This window comes from Caretta caretta, chromosome 11, assembly GCF_965140235.1.
Source record: "Caretta caretta isolate rCarCar2 chromosome 11, rCarCar1.hap1, whole genome shotgun sequence".
NCBI lineage: Eukaryota > Metazoa > Chordata > Testudines > Cheloniidae > Caretta > Caretta caretta.
In genome coordinates this window covers 67,335,066-67,354,622 of record NC_134216.1, presented here as the reverse complement: position 1 = coordinate 67,354,622, position 19,557 = coordinate 67,335,066, and the positions used below count along the sequence as shown (strand labels likewise).

Below are 19,557 nucleotides of genomic sequence, written 5' to 3'. Positions count from 1 at the left end.
GGACTAACTGGGAGTTGAGCTCTTTTAAAAATCTGGCCCAAAATGTGGGTACCGAGTGCTCTTGGAAAATCTAGGCCCTTAAACTATTTGAGCTCAGGAATTACTGAGAAATTAATTACAGAATTCAAATAAAATCTGCCCCGGAGGTGGGATTATCCAAAATAAAGGCAAATAAAACCCTCATTTTCCTTACTCCCGTACTTGTTCTGTAGTTAACCAGGGTTCTAAAGTGATGGTTAGCCCCCTCGCTTAACTAGCTAATGGAATACAATCCAATAGGTAAACATCTAGACCAAGAAGCTCAGAAGGATTCAAAACAACAAATATGGAAATGGAATGAGTTCATCCACTTTTTATTTTGCTCAGATTAAGGCTGATTGCTTTCGCTGTTGGTAGATTAGCAATACAGCTACCATTTTGTTTCTGCTCCCAGAGCAGTTGAGGCAACGAACGCACCAGAGGAAATATTTCTTCAGATAGTTTAATTAAAACAACCCAAAACAACTTTATGTGAAAAATTAACGTGATCATTAACGCTAAACGAACACTTTTTTTCATACTTCCCTGGGCATAGCAATTTAGCATGAGGAGGTGAAGAGGGCTGTTTTGTGAGTATCCATCTTTCAGTGCGTAATACATTCTTTTAACAGCAAACTTGTCTGCAAAATAAACAATTGTCAAAATCCCTTTATTTCTATGGTCCAGACTTTGACACCTTCAGTCAGTTTGATCCTGACTATTTTGATCCTGAGGCTCATTTACACAAAGGCTGCTTTATACCATTCTAGTAGGGAAAAGGAGCCTTAAGGGCAGGTGCAAAATAATTACATTAACACTCACTTCAATTAAGTTTAATTAATGTAATTAATTAACATGCACTGCTGGTAGCAATGTAAAAAGGTCCTTTGTGCAAATGAGAATTAAGCCCATTGCTTTAGTTTGCAGACAGTTCTGTTGACTCCAGTGAGACAAGTTATGGAGAGAGGTGTTGCTCATTGTTAACAGAGGGGTTAGACTCTAGCGCTAAACTGGGCTCAGGGTATGCAGGTATAATGTGTTTGGAAACCTAGACAACAGCAATTTGGTACAGCCATGCCTCCATCTCATTCATTCCCCATTTAAAATCTCCAGAATGAATGGAGCTTTTTTAAAAAGCAAGTGGCAGTTCTGTGCAGGAAGCAATTCATTGAATTTGAAGGAAACTTATTTTACCTGTCTTCTTATGCGGGCTATTCATATTGTCTTCAATACTTTGCAAGCTGTTTGGACTGGAGTCTCACTAAAAGCAGCAGATCAGCTTTGGATATACCCCTGGTCCTCAGTTAAACTGCTGTTTTGATGCTGAGAATGTCATGGTTGTATTTCACGGTGGGATGAAATATAAAGGAGGATAACTCAGACTGAAACTTCTGCCCATCGCTTGCGTGCTGAAGTGATTAGGGGGAATGACTGTACGTGGAAGCAGTCCAGTTAAGCGGAGAAGGAGCGGGTTTGCTTCTTGAGAATGTTTGAACTATTTATATTGTAAAAGATTGAAAACATTAATAGGAAGTTCATCAGTACATCGTCCTGGTTTCAGATTGTATAATTTCAAATGATCAGCAGTACTAATTTGTGCTATTGTAAAGTCTATAGCAAAGGTGCTATATATCGGGGTGGACAAACTTACTGACCCTCCGAGCTGCATATGATGATCTTCAGAAGTTCAAGAGCCGGGGTGCACCTGCCAGGGCTCGGAGCTTCAGCTGAGCCCCGGGAGGTGAGCTCTGTAAGGCTGAAGCCCTGAGACCTCCCTCCCTGCTGGGTAGAAGCCAGAGGTGACGTGGGGGAGGAGGGCATGTGGACTCGCACGCCCACTCAGATTTTTGCTAGGGTTTGCTGGCCCCCCTCGGAGACATGGTACCACCAGGCCACTTCCCTGCACGACAGCTGGGAGCTGCAGGGAGAACTGCTGCTCTTGCCACTGCCTTTCCCCAGGAAGCTAAAGCAGCTGCCCCTCCCTGCAGCTCCCAGCTGTTTGCGGCTGCCTGTCCACAGGGAGCTAGTACCTGGGAGCTGCAGGGAGGGGCCACTGAGGGTAAGAGGGGGAGGATGCTTGGGGTGGGCCCAAGCTATAGGGCTTGAACCTTTAAATTGTGCCCCCCCCCTCACTTTCAGAAGGCACCAGTCATCTCTGGGAGAAGCTCCTAGACCCATCACCCTGCTGCAGGACACAAGCCCCGAGCTCCGCCCCCCCACGATCTGGTAGGCGGAGAGCTGCACTTTAACGGTAGAAGAACCACATGTGGCTCATGAGGCACAGTTTGGCCACGCCTTCTATATATAATATAGTTAAAATTCATTACAAAGGGCCACAGCCTGCCAAATCCACTTGGTCCAAATTCCCAGGGCCCAATTCACCTTACACCTTGTGCAGTCATTTACACCAGTGCAAAGTGGGTGTAGAACAGTAACATGTCAAGAGTGGTAACATTTTATATCCACTTTGCACTGGTGTTAATGATTTACGTAAATTGCAGGTCAACTGTGAATAGGGCAGTAAGCTTCAGTGGGAGTTTGGCTCATGTAAGGAGTTAAATATTTAGCCACATGACTGTTGGCTTGAGTTTTGCCTTTGTAAAAGCCAAAGAATTCATAGAATCATAGAATATCAGGGTTGGAAGGGACCTCAGGAGGTCATCTAGTCAAACCCCCTGCTCCAAGCAGGACCAATCCCCAACTAAATCATCCCAGCCAGAGCTCTGTCAAGCCTGACCTTAAAAACCTCTAAGGAAGGAGATTCTACCACCTCCCTAGGTAACGCATTCCAGTGTTTCACCACCCTCCTAGTGACAAAGTTTTTCCTAATATCCAACCTAAACCTCCCTCACTGCAACTTGAGACCATTACTCCTTGTCCTGTCCTCTAATACCACTGAGAATAATCTAGAACCATCCTCTTTGGAACCACCTCTCAGGTAGTTGAAAGCAGCTATCAAATCCCCCCTCATTCTTCTCTTCTGCAGACTAAACAATCCCAGTTCCCTCAGCTTCTCCTCATAACTCATGTATTCAAGACCCCTAATCATTTTTGTTGCCCTTCGCTGGACTCTCTCCAATTTATCCACATCCTTCTTGTAGTGCAGGGCCCAAAACTGGACACAGTACTCCAGATGAGGCTCACCAATGCCAAATAGAGGGGAACAATCACGTCCCTCGATCTGCTGGCTGTGCCCCTACTTATACATCCCAAAATGCCGTTGGCCTTCTTGGCAACAAGGGCACACTGTTGACTCATATCCAGCTTCTCGTCCACTGTCACCCCTAGGTCCTTTTCCGCAGAACTGCTGCGTAGCCATTCGGTCCCTAGTCTGTAGCGGTGCATTGGGTTCTTCTGTCCTAAGTGCAGGACTCTGCACTTGTCCTTGTTGAACCTCAGCAGATTTCTTTTGGCCCAATCCTCCAATTTGTCTAGGTCCCTCTGTATCCTATCCCTGCCCACCAGCGTATCTAGCACTCCTCCTAGTTTAGTATTATCCGCAAATTTGCTGAGAGTGCAATCCACAAAATCCTCCAGATCATTTATGAAATTTTTGAGGTATCATCAGACTAGTCCACAAGCGGAAGGACCTCAGAAAAAGGAATAATCTGTAACTATTACCAAGTCTATCTCTTCTTTGTGCCAAGGGGTTGAAATTAATGTACGGAACCTACAGTTAATCCGAGAGCATATAGACACTTCAGTTTACTTTTCTAGGGAACCACACACTTCAGAAATTTGGATTGTTAGTTTGTGTTTTGGGAGGGGGGCTATGTCCAAGATGTGAAAAAATATTTCAGAAAAAATAATCCAGTGGTTTGGAGGAGTTTTAATTTTTTGCTTGGGATGAGAGCGAGGAGATGTTTTTAAAAATATAATGTATATTTAAGTTTTTTTGTACTAGAAATTTTTTTTTGGTTACACTTGACATTAATGTTCCGTTTCTAAATAGTTTATAAAGGGTTACTAAATAATGAATAGAGGTTTTAATAAGTGGCTAGTCAATTATTATACATAATGATAGAGTCCAAAAGGTCAAGAGATTACTTATAACAATCGATATTGCCTTCTACTGACATGTTTATAACCATCAATAATATATACAACTCATGTCTGTAACATGTTTATTGCATCTATTACTCATTTATTAACCCTTCATAAGCCATTTATAAATAGAATCTTAGACTTCTCAATTGTGGGTGTTCAGCACACTATTTCAACCTTGCTGAGAGAAAAGTAACACCCAACCCAGTCCCTAAAGCACATTGTGAAAGTTCAAAAAAAAAGAGTCCCCAATTACCATCAGCGGTTGGTTGACTGAAAAAATGAGGATTTATGGCCCAGCTTCTTAATAACACTCAGTCATGCTCTCGGGAAGATTACATTTCTAAATTGGTATCCAACACACATGATGGAATTTGCAGTAGACATAAGAAGTAGTTTGATGAAAACATAGCATGCATTTTATGCAAAGAGGGGCCATTAATCTTACAAAAGCAATTGACAAAGGTTTTAAAGGGATGTGACAGATTACAGGTTGATGACAGTCCTGTTGCAGGTGCCATGTAAATGTGTCTTAATGTAATTAACAACAACAAAATGGAACCACACACAGCAAAATTGGAAAAATGATTCAGTGAAGCTATGGAACATTTCCATTACTTAGCCAACGTGACTGATCCTAAATACAAAGGTCATACGTTGAGCCCAGAATGGGGAGAAGAAGCTGAAATGTGGCTGATGGCATAGTTGAGTTCCTTCCCTCTCTTTTATCATTTACAAATGAAAGTCAAGATTCTGCCCTAAATCTATGTCTGGGAAGGAGGTTGTGTCACAGATCATTGCCTCAAAAGGGGGCAAAACTGTGGAACTAAAATACTAGAAAACTGGACAATTGATTACAGAATGCTGTCAATTTTTTTTAAAAAGATTAATACTCCTCTCTAGCTAGCTCATTATCGAACCAAACATGCCTTTACCACATTGGGACTAATTTGGCCAAAGCTTTGTAATAGGAGATGAGTTTAAAAAATAAACAATACTCCTGGCATGCTGAAAGTTAGGTATATCCTTAAGTATCTTGTTGAATCAAGGCCTTAATAAAAGCCTAAGACCAGTGTCTAAGACCCCAATTCACTACAGCACTTAAGCATAGGGTTGACATTAAGTACATGCTTCGATCCCATTGACTTCCTTTATAACCAATAGGGCTTAAGCATATGATTAAAGTTAAGCACATGCTTAAATGCCGTGTTGAATTGAGATAGACTAAGTATGTTACAAAGCGAATCACATAGTGTATGTTTTGTGTTTCATTTCACAAAACCTTTGTGGGTTTTTTCAGGTTTCTTACTTTATTATTATTTATTTATTTATCTAATCAAAAACTGTGTCTTTTAGATTGGGAACAAAAGCACAACCATCCCAGGTTAAATCAAACCTTTAATGGCAACACAAATACATTTATTAAAGGCTTATTAATTTCTACTTTAAGACAAAACTCTCATAATAGAGATAACTTTTAAATAAATGTTATTTAAAAACCAACTCTGTTTACTTCTCATTTCTCTAGGGTGCAGCTTTTCTCCCCGTGTTTGCTACTTACCAAAGCTATTTGGGCCGGATTCTCATTTACACCAAAGACCCGTTGCATGACTCTAGCAGTGCAGAAGAGCCTTAAAAGGGGGTTTTAATTATTTTAAAAAATAAGAAAGAATGTAATTTGTTTTACATTGAGACCGTGATATCTATCCAAAGTAAATTTTTGTGACTGTTCTAAACCCCTCCGAGGATGGGGCCTATAATAAAAATATTTACAAGCCAGAGAGATAGCAGCATAGCAGTGGGCTTAAATTTTCCATGGTGATTAGTGGTTTTGGTCGCCCAGCTTGAGACACCTTTTTTAGAGGGTGGATGTTCAGGCCTCTTAAAGCATCTCAGGTTGAGTGCCCAAAACCACTCTTGAAAACATTGCCAACAATCATCATGAAGTGCGAGCCCCTAGCATCAGCAAGTCCCATGTTACAAAGATATTAGACAAAGGATTTGTGGGTTAAAATTGGGTGATAGAGTGGACTTTGACATGGCTACACTATATTCCGTTACAAGCAATAGGATATTGGGTCTGTGTGTTCTGTGTTCGATGGTTTCTTGATGATTCTCTCCACTGTAGGTGAGCGCCCCTTCCATTGTAACCAGTGTGGAGCTTCTTTTACGCAGAAGGGGAACCTGCTGAGGCACATCAAGTTGCACTCTGGGGAAAAACCGTTCAAATGTCCCTTCTGCAGCTATGCCTGCCGGAGAAGGGACGCCCTCACAGGACACCTCAGGACGCACTCTGGTGAGCCTTGAATGTCTCCTCTTCCTTCTTGTTTTCTTCCTTGTAACTGTTAAATCAAAGTAGGTTATGAAGTTGCAACCACGTTTCCTGGTGAATTAGTTCTGGGCTCCCCAACACACCGAGTCCTGAACTCTGGGGAAACCCAAAATCCAAATCAGAACTTTGTGGTTCAGACCTACCTCTTGTACAAATGAGCTCCTGCATGGATGCTGACACATTTCCCTTTGCACATCTCGTTAGATGCATCTTGACTTCAGCGTTAGATTGCGTCGACATCTTAAACCCTAAGCATCTGTAAAATCTCAAAGACGGATCAGAACAAATTAGTTCATTTTTATAATGTATTTTACTATTCATGTCACATTCCCTCTTGACATCTAGTAATTTCCATACGTTGGTAAGATTTATAATACTAATTACTTGTAGGCCTCAGGCATGCCATTAAGCCACAATGCCTCCTAAAGCATAAGGAGGATGCAGCAATTGCACCCCCATTGTAGAGAATGCTCCCCCCGTTCAAACCACCTCCACTGGAGCTATGGTCACATCCTTTCAAACCCCCATTGGCTCCCGCTAAGGAGTCCAGTGCTGTCAGTGGCACTTGACTGTAGCAGTCCCTGTGTTGAGGGTCATGCATGTTGTGTCTGGCCCCTGCACATGGGCATCTCAAGGGGCCAGACTACTTGTACACTCTTTGCCCAACTTCCTCACTTATGGGGTAGCCAGACACAATCCACCCCTTCACCCTTGAAAAAGTGAAAATCCCCCACCATTATCTGTCCCCCTAAAATGTTCATCTTTTGGGGGGATATCATTTACAGGAGACTGTGTTTTAATTGCTGAATGACCAGAGATAATTAGACTGTCTGGAAACTGTTCTACTTACCTTTTTACTGATGAACTTGTTTAATGAATTGTAATATGTGATTCTTGGTACACAGAAGTACCCAGCAAAACATACATACGGAGTATCATGCGATGAATTTCACACATTGTTCTGACCGTAACCGCTTGAAATATAGTAGAAAGAACAAATATTTTTATTTTCAAAAATGAATCATGGCAAAAAATAACCCATATTACAAAAACACACTCATTATGGTTTAAGATCATTTTCATAAGATGACTATAGATATTGTTACCTAGATATAGGTTCTTCACATTTCCTGTGTGAAAATATAGGGCGGATCTTGTACTTTTTGCATGAGAATGAAATGTTGCTGTTCAGTGGTGAGATTTTTAAAAATTGCCTAAGTCTTGTGCTCCTCAATGATTCACTTGCACTTGCAAGTTCTGCCTTTTTAGTTTTGAACTCCAGCTTCATTTGAGGGAGTGTCTTCTATCTAAGAGGTGGGTATTTTTATTTTGTTTTTTACTAGCTCCCCTCACTGCACTATATGAGCACCAACATATTAACTATATGTTAATAGACTGTCCTGATAGTCTAGAAAAAGAAGCTGATCTAGAAGGTCTAACAGAAGCCTAGTAGACTTCATAGCGTCTTTGCCTCTTTTCCCTTCTCTAGTCATAAAACTAGATACATCAGAAGTGAAACCTGGGAATGAAGATCATGATGAAATATGAGACCTCAGTCTGGTCTTAAGTGAAAGCACTACAGATCCAAGTTGGGCTGGTTTAAATCAGCACTGCTCCACTTAAGCACAGCTCTCTTGATTTATTTGCACTGCTGAGGATCTGGCCCATTATTTCAATGTGTGTGAAACTCTTAACCCTTAAAATGATTTTTAATAATTAAAAGGACACCATCAAATTAAAATCACATTTTTCTCTGAAATATTGTTTACATACTATTCATAACAGGAAATACCCAGGAGTACTATAGGAGAAAGAGACTGGTGAATTTTTTTAAACACCTAGTTTTTCAGCTTGTTTAGTCTGCAATTTTGGCGGCACTTTGTGTTTATGACACCACTTAGACAGTTTCACTATTTCCCCTGTGTAGTCTGTTAGTCAGTTTTCCCCTCTTCTGTGTGTGGGTCTTTCACACAACAAAGGAGGAAAGGAAGACATTTTAAAAATAGGAAAATGTGATTGTAAACCCATACAAATTAGCATCTCAGCAGCAGCTAAAGTACCTGGAACTTCTTTTAACTTTTTTTAAACTGAATAGATTTTGAGTTCATATCTTTTATTGAACCAGCTTCTGTTGGTGAGAGAGAGAAGCTTTCAAGCCACACACAGCCCTTCTTCAGGTCTGGGCAAGGTACTTAGAGCATCACACCTAAGTGCATTTAGCTGTGATGCTTGTCTTTCTCACCAACAGAAGTCGGTCCAATAAAAGATATTACCTCACCCACCTTGTCTTTCTAATATCCTGGGCCTGACACAGCTACAACTGCACTGCACATAGATTTTGAGTTGAAAGTTTTCCCCTTTTATTCCCCCTTTTTTTTTTTTTTTGGCATTTCTGTTTTCTTTGTACTTGCATAATATCTTCATCCATGGATTTCAGAGTACTTAAAAACATTAAAAACTATACTGTCCCACCCTTATTCACTAGTACTTTACAATGCAAGTATCCCCAAAATGAAAGTATTACTCAACACATAGGTACCACTGAACATGTGTAGTACTGGCATAATTTAGCCTTAAATAATTAGGGGTTTGAGCCTACAATTATATACTATTGTGATTATTTATCTTTTACTGACATTTACAGTTCTTCTAAACTATGTGTATATATTTTCTCCCATCTGTAGCCCCTTTGATTTCAGGAAGGTTATGATGTCCATACAGGATATCCATAATCTTATGCATGGGAGTAGACTCATGCACTGGATTTCACTGGGACTAGAGAGACTCATGGGAATTCAATAGGATAGTAACTATTTGGAGTATTGGACCCACAGTCCCACCACACCGCTGTGACACAGGTATATGCTGTTCTATGCTCATTTTGAAGCTAAGTAAATTGGGGCACAGAGAGGTTTGTTGTTCCAAGATGTACAGCAGAATTGGGTATAAAGCCCAAGAATTCTGACTCTGGGCACAGTCTAAACACGTACTTTTCTGTACAGTTTATGTACCCAGGGAAGACTTCACAGGAAACAAAGGTGATGCCATGGCAGTGCTAGTCAGGAGCCTTGGGTTCTGTTCCAGGCTTTTCCTCACACTTCTCCTAGAACTTTGGGCACATAGTTTATAGCCTGATTTTTGAGATTCTGAAAACCTAGAACTTCTATTAAACTCACTTGCTAGGCTGGATACTCAGTACCTCTGAAAATCAGGCCATAATTAACTTCCTTATGGCTTAGTTTACATTTGTACAAAGTGGCATAATATTTTCCTACCTCGCAAAGGTGCTGTTAGGCCAAAGTAGTGTTTACCTAGTGCACTGAGATCCTCAGCTTTGTGTTATGCATTTTTACCCCTCCCCCCCAAAAAAAACTCATATGTTAAAAGAGCATTAAGTTTGTGAAGTCAAGCACTCAAAAATTAGGAAATACCAGAATTAAGGTTGCCGGAGCAACCTTAATGTGGCCTCCTTGGACATACACATTATAATACTGTCTTTTAATTACATGATCGTATACTGTTAGGAATTCTGTCTCATTCAGTATGTGGATGGACTTGCTCTGGGGATGAATCAGGGTTGTGCAGTGAAGGAGGCTGTCGTCTTTAAGACCCCTGCATCATGTCTTGCAGAAGCTGGCAGGTGAGTAGTGAATGAGGTAGAGGATTACTGGAAGATAATGGACGATCTCACGGTTAAGGCACTTGAATGCCGTCCTGGAGAATTGAATTCTGTCCCTGCCTCTGCCGCAGAATTCCTAAGTGGTGCTCGACAAGTCACTTAAACTAACATTTCACAGGTGGTCACGAACACTGTGTTCCTCATTTTCTGGGAGTCTGATTTGCAGAAGTGCTATGCACTCGTAGCTTCAATTGAAGTCAATGGGAACTGTACTTTGAACATATAAAGTGAGATTCAGTGCTAAGTACTCTGAAAAATCAAATCATCGGCATCTGAAATTGGGCACCCAAAATTAGTGAATACGTTGGACCTTAATCTCTTTGAGCCTCAGTTCCTCATCTGTAAAATAAGGATAATAGCACCCCTTCCCTCACAGAGGTGTTTGTGAAAATAAATTCATTAATGTCTGTGAAGCACTCAGATTCTCTAGTGATGAATGTCATAGAAGAGCTTATGAGGAAATTCATAATTCTGTCTTCAGAGTAGGGCTTAAACTGTAAGTAGTAAACAAGGCCTGGGGCCACATATAGAGCAACGAGGAGAAAACATAATATTAAATAGCTGCTTTTTAAGCGTCCATCTTGTGCACTGAATAAGACGGGTCCTGTGGAAGAAATAGTATGCAATCATGTAATTACAGACTGTGTCATAATGCATATGCACAAGGGGTCTGAATTAAGGTTACACAGGCAGCCTTTATACTACCATTTTCCTAACTTTTGAGTGCTTTGACTTTGTAGCCTAAATAATGTTCATTTTTTTGTGTTATAGATAACAAAAGAGCCTACGTTAAAAAGAACATTTTATATATATTCTTTGCACTATATAGATATAGAGAGATATAGATAAGTCTATAGCATAAAGGATTACTGATGGAAATGTAAAGTATGCTTCCAAGGTATTTTTTTCATTTTTAAAATTTTTATCATGATTGTTTGTAACAATATTTGTTGTTGGTTTTTTTCTTCCCCTTGTTGTACTTGAATGCTGGCTTGTTATTCAAGAGCTGTTCAATAGCACTGAGCTAATGGTATCCTTTTTATTTGCGAAAGGAAGCCAGTGGAGCATTTGTTTTAAAAAGAACAGCCCAGAAAAAATTGCATCTTAGCAAAATACATACAGCATCTAAGAAAAATGGCATGCCTGATGGAGAGGCACATTAGCCATGAAAATAGCCATGAAAGGCAGTTTTCTTACTCTGCTTTACACTTCTTGGGTTGAAGTCTCATTTTTTAGGGCCTTGATTGCGAACCCCTTCCTCATGTTGATGAACATTCACCGTGCCAGTAATCTCACTGAAACCAGTGGGTCTACTTGCATGAGTTAGCATTCTTCAGGGAGGAGCAAGGGCAGTCCATTTCAGTCTTCTGTGACACCTTGGGCTCTAGTCATTGGAACACGCTCACAGTGGAACGGAGCAGGTAAAATTTTGGGTATGGGCATGTGTGGAGGAGGAGCTAGGAGGAATTCTAATTCTGCCTGAGCTAGTGACTCAGTCTGAGCTTTCTAGTGTCTCAATCAGTCCAGCTGGAATATTGCAAGAACAAGCACAGCACTGAAAAATAGATCAACCAGAGGTTAGGAGTCTGTTACAGGAGTGGATGGGGGAGGTTCTGTGGCCTGTGATGTGCAGGAGGTCAGACTAGATGATCATGATGGTCCCTTCTGACTTTAAAGTCTCTGAGTCCGTGGTGCTGTTGCCACTGTGGGAGATTTGCTATTGACGTCAGTGGGGCCAGGATTTCGCCCAGTATTTTAAGCTGGACTTGCCTGCGTTGAATACATTATGGATGGAAAAGAAGTTACACGTGAGCCAAGAGTCAGCCCTATGGAAAAGAGAAGAAATATGTGATATGCATGCAGGGGTTGGTTTGTAAGGCTCAGTTCCCCCAAGTTATGTACGTGTCTATCTCTTGTTTCTTTCAGTGGGAGGTAGGTGCCTATATACCGTTAAGGAACTGCTTCCGCCACCAACTAACCAGGTTTGATAACCTGTTGAGAGTTTGTTTTGATGATCTAATGCATGTAGCTCTATTTACTGGGTGCTGCTTCTGCAGAATGAGGCAGGACTTTCTCTCCTTCTCTGCCTGTTTTGCTTGTGTAGTTTCGGTTAAAGTCAGTGGAATTAATCTCTTACTCTTAATGAAATAGCTTTGTTATTTGCTTGTTAGTCTTTGGAGTCTTAAACGTTATTAGTTCATACACAGCATTGGGATGGCTGCTGTTTTCCCATTAGTGCTTGCAGTACCTTCTTCAGTCAGCCTTGCGCTCAGTTGTAGTGTCTGTAAAACCTTAGGTTCCCTGTGTGCCTGGTTCCTTGTTTTAAATATGAATTGAAAAGGTGAAAGGATTAAACTATGTTAAAAGGAAGAGGAGTTGATTTGATATAAGGCCTTCCATACTTCCGGCATCCCAAGGTGAAATTCACTCCTGAGCAGAGCTCCAGAACAAGGCTCATACTTCACTTATTTCCAGCTGAGACCCAATTTTGAAGGCTTAAGTGGTGCATGACCCTCTGCACAAGGAGGAATTTCATCCTCAGAGTACTTTTATGGTAGTAAGTATTCATAGTGCAGCAACTACCCTAGCACGAGCAGCCATTATGTACTGAGATATATCTCCCATACTAAATTGTAGTCATTCCCAGATTCTCAAAGGACCAATTAAGCTTCTAACTCCCATTGATTTTTCAGCGGAAATTAGGAGCCTAAATAAGTTTGAGGATCTGGGCCTTTGAGCCTTTTCTCTTGAGTGACCATAGCATCACACACCACTGTTTTCTAAAAGTGCTACGGGACCCTTCACCCAGCCCCCAAAAAAACACATTTTGATTTTATTGTACAACTTTTTCTGAAGGAGATACAGTTTTGCCCCAAACTATAAGACGAAAGTTTATTTTGCTTATCATGTTTTTAAAAAGATAAACCTTCTTAAAGATTCCCTAATAGTTGCAGAAGTTATGAGTCAATTGCCAGCTGTTAAACCCAGAAGATCTGTTTCTTACAGATAAGACAGACAAATAGGAGAAGTGCCTTGGCAAATGCGGGCAGTGCACTGTGGACTGGGCTTACCAAACACTCGCTGTCTGATAATGATGAGTGTTGATTTTAAGAAAATAAAACATCATGCATGTTTGGGCTTTAGGGTCAGGGGGCTGAAGGAGAGATACTTGATACTATTCAAGAGTCCAACAACTGCTCCCCTCTTCCCACTTCTCCCCCCCCCAGCAAATCTTCTAAGGATCATGGTCATGCTCATAAACATGTGTTACCTGGCTGTGTGGTAAAGGCCAGGTAATCCAAAACTCCTCTGGAAGGCCATTGGGTCAGAGAATGGATGGGAACAGCAACCAATGCACAAAACGGGAGTTGTGGAGCTGCTTGGTGCATTGGTAATGCTAAGCCAGATTCTCTCCTGCAATCTGTTCTGCTCAGCATGGGGAGGGTAGATCCAAGGAGCTGGTTATGGCTCCCTCTCAGGTTGCCCCAATCTAAGGAGGGGCTGCTCTAATTTACAACAGCTGAATATGGTCTCTAAGTGCCGTTTGTAACTTGGCAGAGAGGAGCGGCACTCTTTTCTTCCACCAGCATGTCACTCACTACCTTTCAAGTGTCATTCCCCTCTCCCCACCGCCTGTGCCAGCACGGGATAAGGCAGCTGGTGTGGCTGCGGTCTCTGCTAGCTTAGTGCCAGCTGACAGTTCCCCCACACGCACACCTGGGCAGTTCTCAGCCTGGCAGCAGTAGCCAGATTCTGACCACTTTGCATTGCTCAAGCAGCACAAAGGGTCTGTGACCAGGGCAGACAGCTTGGCCCTTGATCCCTTGCATGATTTTGTCACACTACTGTTAGAGCTGCTGTTTAGATGGAGAATACGGGGCCTCACCTGACTCACCACTGGGTTATATCAGCTTTACACCAGTGGGACCCTGTAACCCAGTAGTGAACCAGGCCCAACATATGTTAAAATCTACTTATGGGTTGGCGGGGGGAGTTGACTTCTGTAAACCAGTTTAAATCTTCCTCTTCTGGGCTTTTGTGCTACCCCAATACAGTATGTGTAATTTCAGTGGGAACAGACAGACAAAGGAACGTGATCAGACTGTTACCTATGGTGCAGGGGTCTTTCTTAACAGAATATCTAATCATACCTTTAACATTTGAAGTGGTTGGGCTTCTATCAGCTCCCTTGGGATGCCAGGCCCCTACCCATCTGCTTTTGCAGCTATGAATCTCTTCCTAATATTTAACTTACACTATCCCTTCATTAGTTTCAGGGTTCCCTGTAATACCATCATCTGGGACTGTGAATAATTCCTTTACTTTGTTTATATTGTGATTTCGATAGCTTTTACAGACTATATCCTCTGTGCCCCTTCAGTCATCTCTGTTCTCCACCCTATAAATTCTTTGATCTGGTCTTCTATCTTATCTCCCAATCCTTTTACCTTTTTTGTTGCCCTGTTTTAAATTTTCTCTACTTTTGTATTTCCAGCCGAGACTGGGGGTGGGGCAGCAAAATTAGAGGTGGTAACTGTGGAGGAAGGATGGTCTTGTGGATAAATGCTAAGCTAGAGCTAGCTCAGACCCAGGCTTCTTCTGTGACCTTGGACAAATTAATTTAATCTACTCTCTGCCTCGGTTCTCTGTCTGTAAAAATGAGGATAATATCACTTCCCTACATCACAGTAGGGTTGTGAGGGTAAGATGCACTCATGGTTGTGAGGTGCATGGATTCTGTGATAAGGAGAGTCCTATAAGTACTTAAATATTTCAGTGTCTGTTACACCAAGGCTATGAAGATCTATGTATTATCTCCTTAGTTTTACATATCCTTGGTGCAACAGTGATATGCGTTAATTACTAAGTGGAAGGAACTTCATAGTGTTACCCTCACCACTTCAGTATTATACTCTGATAACTGGCTGATTATCTCAGGCAAAATGGTAAAGGTAGTTATTTTAAATAATAAAGTACTTAGGCTGCACTTTTCATCTTCAGTCACTTTACAACCATTAACTATTTAATCCTTACCAGACCCATGGGAAGTAGATACATATTATTACCCCATTTTTGCAGATAGGGGAAATGGAACTGGAAAATCTAAGGATCTGATCATCTACAGTTGAAATCAAGAGGAGCTGGGGGTGTTCAACACCTCTGAAAATCAGACAGCTTGTCTCCCTTAGTTTGGATTTAAGGGCCAGTTTTCAGCCATCCCAGTTTAAAACATTTGCCTTTGTACATACAGGGCCCACTTGGCAAACATAGGCACTGAAGGAGGATTTGTATATTACGTGTCTCTCCGTGTGCCTGATATATAAAGGACAGTCTCTCAGCTAGAAGACTTAGGGACAAACTTTAAAAGGGCCTGAGTCCTTTAACTCAAGCTGTAGAGGCTCTGGGGGATGTAGGGGTCAATCGTTGGTGGGAACCAAGATGACAGCCGCTACACAAATGTTGTATTTGAATGCTCAAAATGGCACGTAAGCACATAAGCAGGAATTTAAGCTCCTAAATGCTGCTCTGAGCATTTGCACATCTTGTATAGGGCCCTCTTTGGAGATTTGGGTTTGTCGTTGCATTAAAATTGTGATAGGCTCAACACACAATCCTGCCACACCACAAATTTCTTAGCTGGCTGCAGATACTTTTTCAGAGGAGACAACCCAAGATGGCATTAATGAGCCTGCCCTTATTGTTGTTGATAAAACATGGTTTTCACTTAAGTAAGCTGGAGCGGAGGAAAAACGAGACATTTTCTTGGATCTGTCCCATCTGAGCAGCTCAATGCTACAGCTGCTTTGAAAGCAGGGAAACATTATTTTCACTGGGAAAAGCCTTTCTCAGCATGGCCTACGTTGAGAGCAAATCTAACATGTCAGCTAGGCTTTGACAGTTCTTGCAAGGACCTGAAAAACCGCTCACTTTAGGACACTTTGGCTCTGGATCTGAAGTGTGTGTCTTTGGACCCAGCTTTCACTGCTATCACTTAGCCGTTTTATGGGGCCATGTAAAATGGAGACCAGAAACTGGTCAGTGACTCTGATAATAAGCAAGACCGCTAAGGTGAGCGAGGTATTTTTGCCATTCTGAGGGAAGCTAAGAGAGATTGGAGAAAAAAATTAACCTAGTTAACACCATACCACCGTGGAGTTGGACAAGGCTTCTACTGATTTATTCTCCCATGCACTCAGCAACCTGCTGTTACGAATTGCCTCAGGGCTAAGATATTGATGGATATCACTGGCGAAGGAAAATGAGAGAGAGAGAAAGAGAGAGGGAGAAGAGTTTTTTATAGTGAACCTGTTGTGAACCCTGTGTGACTCTCTGCATATCTACTTGGAATTGTACGTGAAAAGCAATGAAATTTATCCTGAAGGTTTGCTCTCAGGGGAACTATATTTTCACCGGATTGCACCTCTCTGGCTAGTTTCCCATTTTCTGTTTGATCTAACTGTGAATTCTCCCCACCTAATGCCCCTCCTTCTTTCCTGGAGGTGGTTGATAGTTGATTACACTGCGGATTACACAAGAGGTGTCAGTTGCACAGATGTTTTGCATAACTGTGCAGTACTGATTTCAGATACAGTGCACCAAGTTCTCCTCCATGCTTTGCAACAGAGTGGTGAGATAGATATCTTCATTCCTGAACCAAGAGGAACACTGCTTACACCATGCCCCATTGAAATTTCACAAGGAGCACCTGGTTATGATTATACCAACCAGACAATTATTCATAGGCTGCAAAATGGTTGTGGATTTTGTTTTGTTTTTTTCCAGAAAAGTGATCATTAAAAGATGTTCATTCTTTTGATTTTTTTTTTAAAAAGAATAAAACACAAAAAATACCTTTATGTGGGTTCTAGGCACCCTGACAGTTTTCAGCAAAGATGTCACCCAGCAGCACAATACAATGAGAGAAGCTCACATACCAGCCTGTGCGGCATAACGCCCCATCTCAGAAGAGAGAAGGTTTTGTACTTTTGGCAAATTCCAGCTGTTTTGATTCAAGAGTGGGAGAATGAGTTTTATAGCCAGTTGACCTTCGTGGAGAATACAAGCTGCCACCTCTCTCTTATAATGAGGTAGGTCAAGCTTGAGCAGTCTTACTGATCTCTGAGAAGAATAGCCTTGTGGTTAAGGCATTGGAGTGGGGCTTGAGACCTGGGTCCAGTTCCTGGTTCTAGCACAGACTTCCTGTGTGACCTTGGGCAAGTCACTTAGCCTCTCTGTGCCTCAGTTCCCCATCTGTACAATGGGGATAATAACTCTGCCCTACCTCCCAGAGGGGGGGAAATTAAAAAAGATTGTGAGGTGCAGATATACGATGGTGATGCGGACCAGATAAGAACCTGACATGGATAGTCCTTGGGCAAGTCACTCGCTTTCTTTGTGCCTCAGTCCCCCATCTGTAAAATGGGTATTATAGCACTTCCTTTTCTCTCACCTCTTGCCTATTCAGATTGTAAGACCATCTATAACTGAGCTAGTGTGACAGGGGAAGACGGATGCTCTCTCAGACAGGCCGATCCCAGGCTATTTTGGGCTTCAAACTCCTACTGGAAGAGCGGCCCATTACCTGTAAAGAATCCATTGCTGAGAAATTGATGATGGAGTTTTTATATAGAAAGGCCTTGGGTCCATAAAATTTTCCTCATTTGTGTGCTGTTCATCTGCGTGCATTTTGCTTATCTCCTTGGAGATTGTGGCTTGCATCAGAACAGCTAACCTTGACTGTAGAAGGCCTGGCATTTCTAGTTTGTGGGAGGGGAGCGAAGCTGGAGCTCTGCTGCCGTAACTTGCAATAGACATAAAGTGAAATTTTTGTACGATCTGATTAGAGCAAAAATAGTTCGGTACAACGTTCCCTATTGAACATCTTGCCCTGTTACATCCCACCTTAGCACATCTTGCGTATTTCGCATGAGACGTGTGGGGTCTTGAGTTTGTTTCATGGCTAATCCCATCCCTCAAATATCAGAACTGTCCACCCAGTCTTCTTTCTGTCCAAATAGCTGAATCTGCGGGATTGGTATGTTTGGAACTCTGTGGCAGTGGCGAGGCCGTGTGCCAGCTGCATTACTCACTCTGTCTCCAAAGGAACAGGTTGCCTCTCTTTTCTTTATAGTCTCCACCCTCTCCCCTTTCTTTTTCCTCCTTGATCCGTATAGGAGAGTCAGAGAAACCTGCTCATCCACAACCTGTCCCTTCTTGCCAAATCTTGGAACAGTGCTCGTCATTCTTATTAGGTGTCAGGAATAGATTATGAAAACAAAAACTCTTGTCCACAGTGTATCCCTGTACAGCTATACTGTAAAAGGAAAGACAGTGTACGGTAAATACATGATTTAAAAAATGAGCTCAATAAAGACAGCTAGCTTTTGGAAGAGGCTTTTTATTCTGAATTTCATATTGCAACACTGCTCTTTTTCCTCTAAAGTGCCAGTGTGGAATGGGGAAATGATTTAAGACAAAAGTAAAGCACATTCATGGAGATTTAAGAAACTTAATCTTAACTATGCTACATCTTAAAATGACAGGAGGAAGGAAGGGATAAGGCATTTACATAAATCTTTTAAACAGAAGGAGTGAGGTTCTGATCTCTATTATGGTTGGGCAAATCTGAAAAAAAAATCCATTGGTTTCAATGGAATTCTTCTGGTTTTGCAGCACTGCAAATGCCAAGTGTTCAAAAATCAAGAGTCAAGACTCTTAAAGTCAGTGATGGGCTTAAAAGTTACGAGATTGTAAAATAATGCATTTGAAGTTCTTTTTATTGGCTTTCTGGTATTGGAGCTTTAGGGTTAACGTTTCCAAGCTCTTCTCCCCAATCCCATGGGCTAGAAACTTCCTTTCAAAAAAATGAAACCTGAGATTCTTCTATAATCACCTAATTGCAGGAACTGGAACTTGACAAAAAACACCAATTATTGTGAGACTTGCAGTACAACTGGAAAGAGTTGGCAACAGTGCCATCAGATCTGGCTCAATATAGGTAGCTACCCCAACCCTACGAAAAATGCAGGGATACATTTTCAGCATGATGTGTCGAACGAAACCACTTGACTCCTAGCAGTGGAGCATCTCCCAGTAAAGCAACATAGCCAAACCTTTATGCACCACAGTGTAACTGTCCACATTAGACATACGAAGAGAATGCAACTCCATTGATGTCCATGGCCTTATGTAAGGGATTCATTTGTCCCAAAGGGGTAGTGATGAGTGAGCCTCAAAGGATTTGGAGTTTGGGTTCAGTTCAGTTTCATATTCAGATTTTGTGTACACTATTCTAACTTCCAGAGTCTGCTGAAAATTTTGCAAGAACAGGCTCTCTCATAAGGTTGCCACCACTTCTGCTATAGTCCATGCTGAAAATACAATTAGAACAATTTTTCTAGTATTATTTGGGGCTTTCAGGTCCAATCGTGATTGAAACGTCTATGAACAGACCTATGGGAACAATCCAGAACCTTCCAAAAAG

General features: G+C 41.6%; 1 protein-coding gene across 5 annotated transcripts in view; it reads left to right on the top strand.

The window, feature by feature from the left end:
- The window catches only part of IKZF2 (IKAROS family zinc finger 2), a 137,241-nt gene that overhangs the window by 78,929 nt on the left and 38,755 nt on the right, over nucleotides 1-19,557 (top strand). For all 5 annotated transcript variants that reach the window (XM_048869701.2, XM_048869698.2, XM_048869700.2 and 2 more), the window contains one exon: nucleotides 6,191-6,358. In XM_048869701.2, the coding sequence (XP_048725658.1) occupies nucleotides 6,191-6,358 (168 nt within the window). The remainder of the gene's footprint in view (nucleotides 1-6,190; nucleotides 6,359-19,557) is intronic.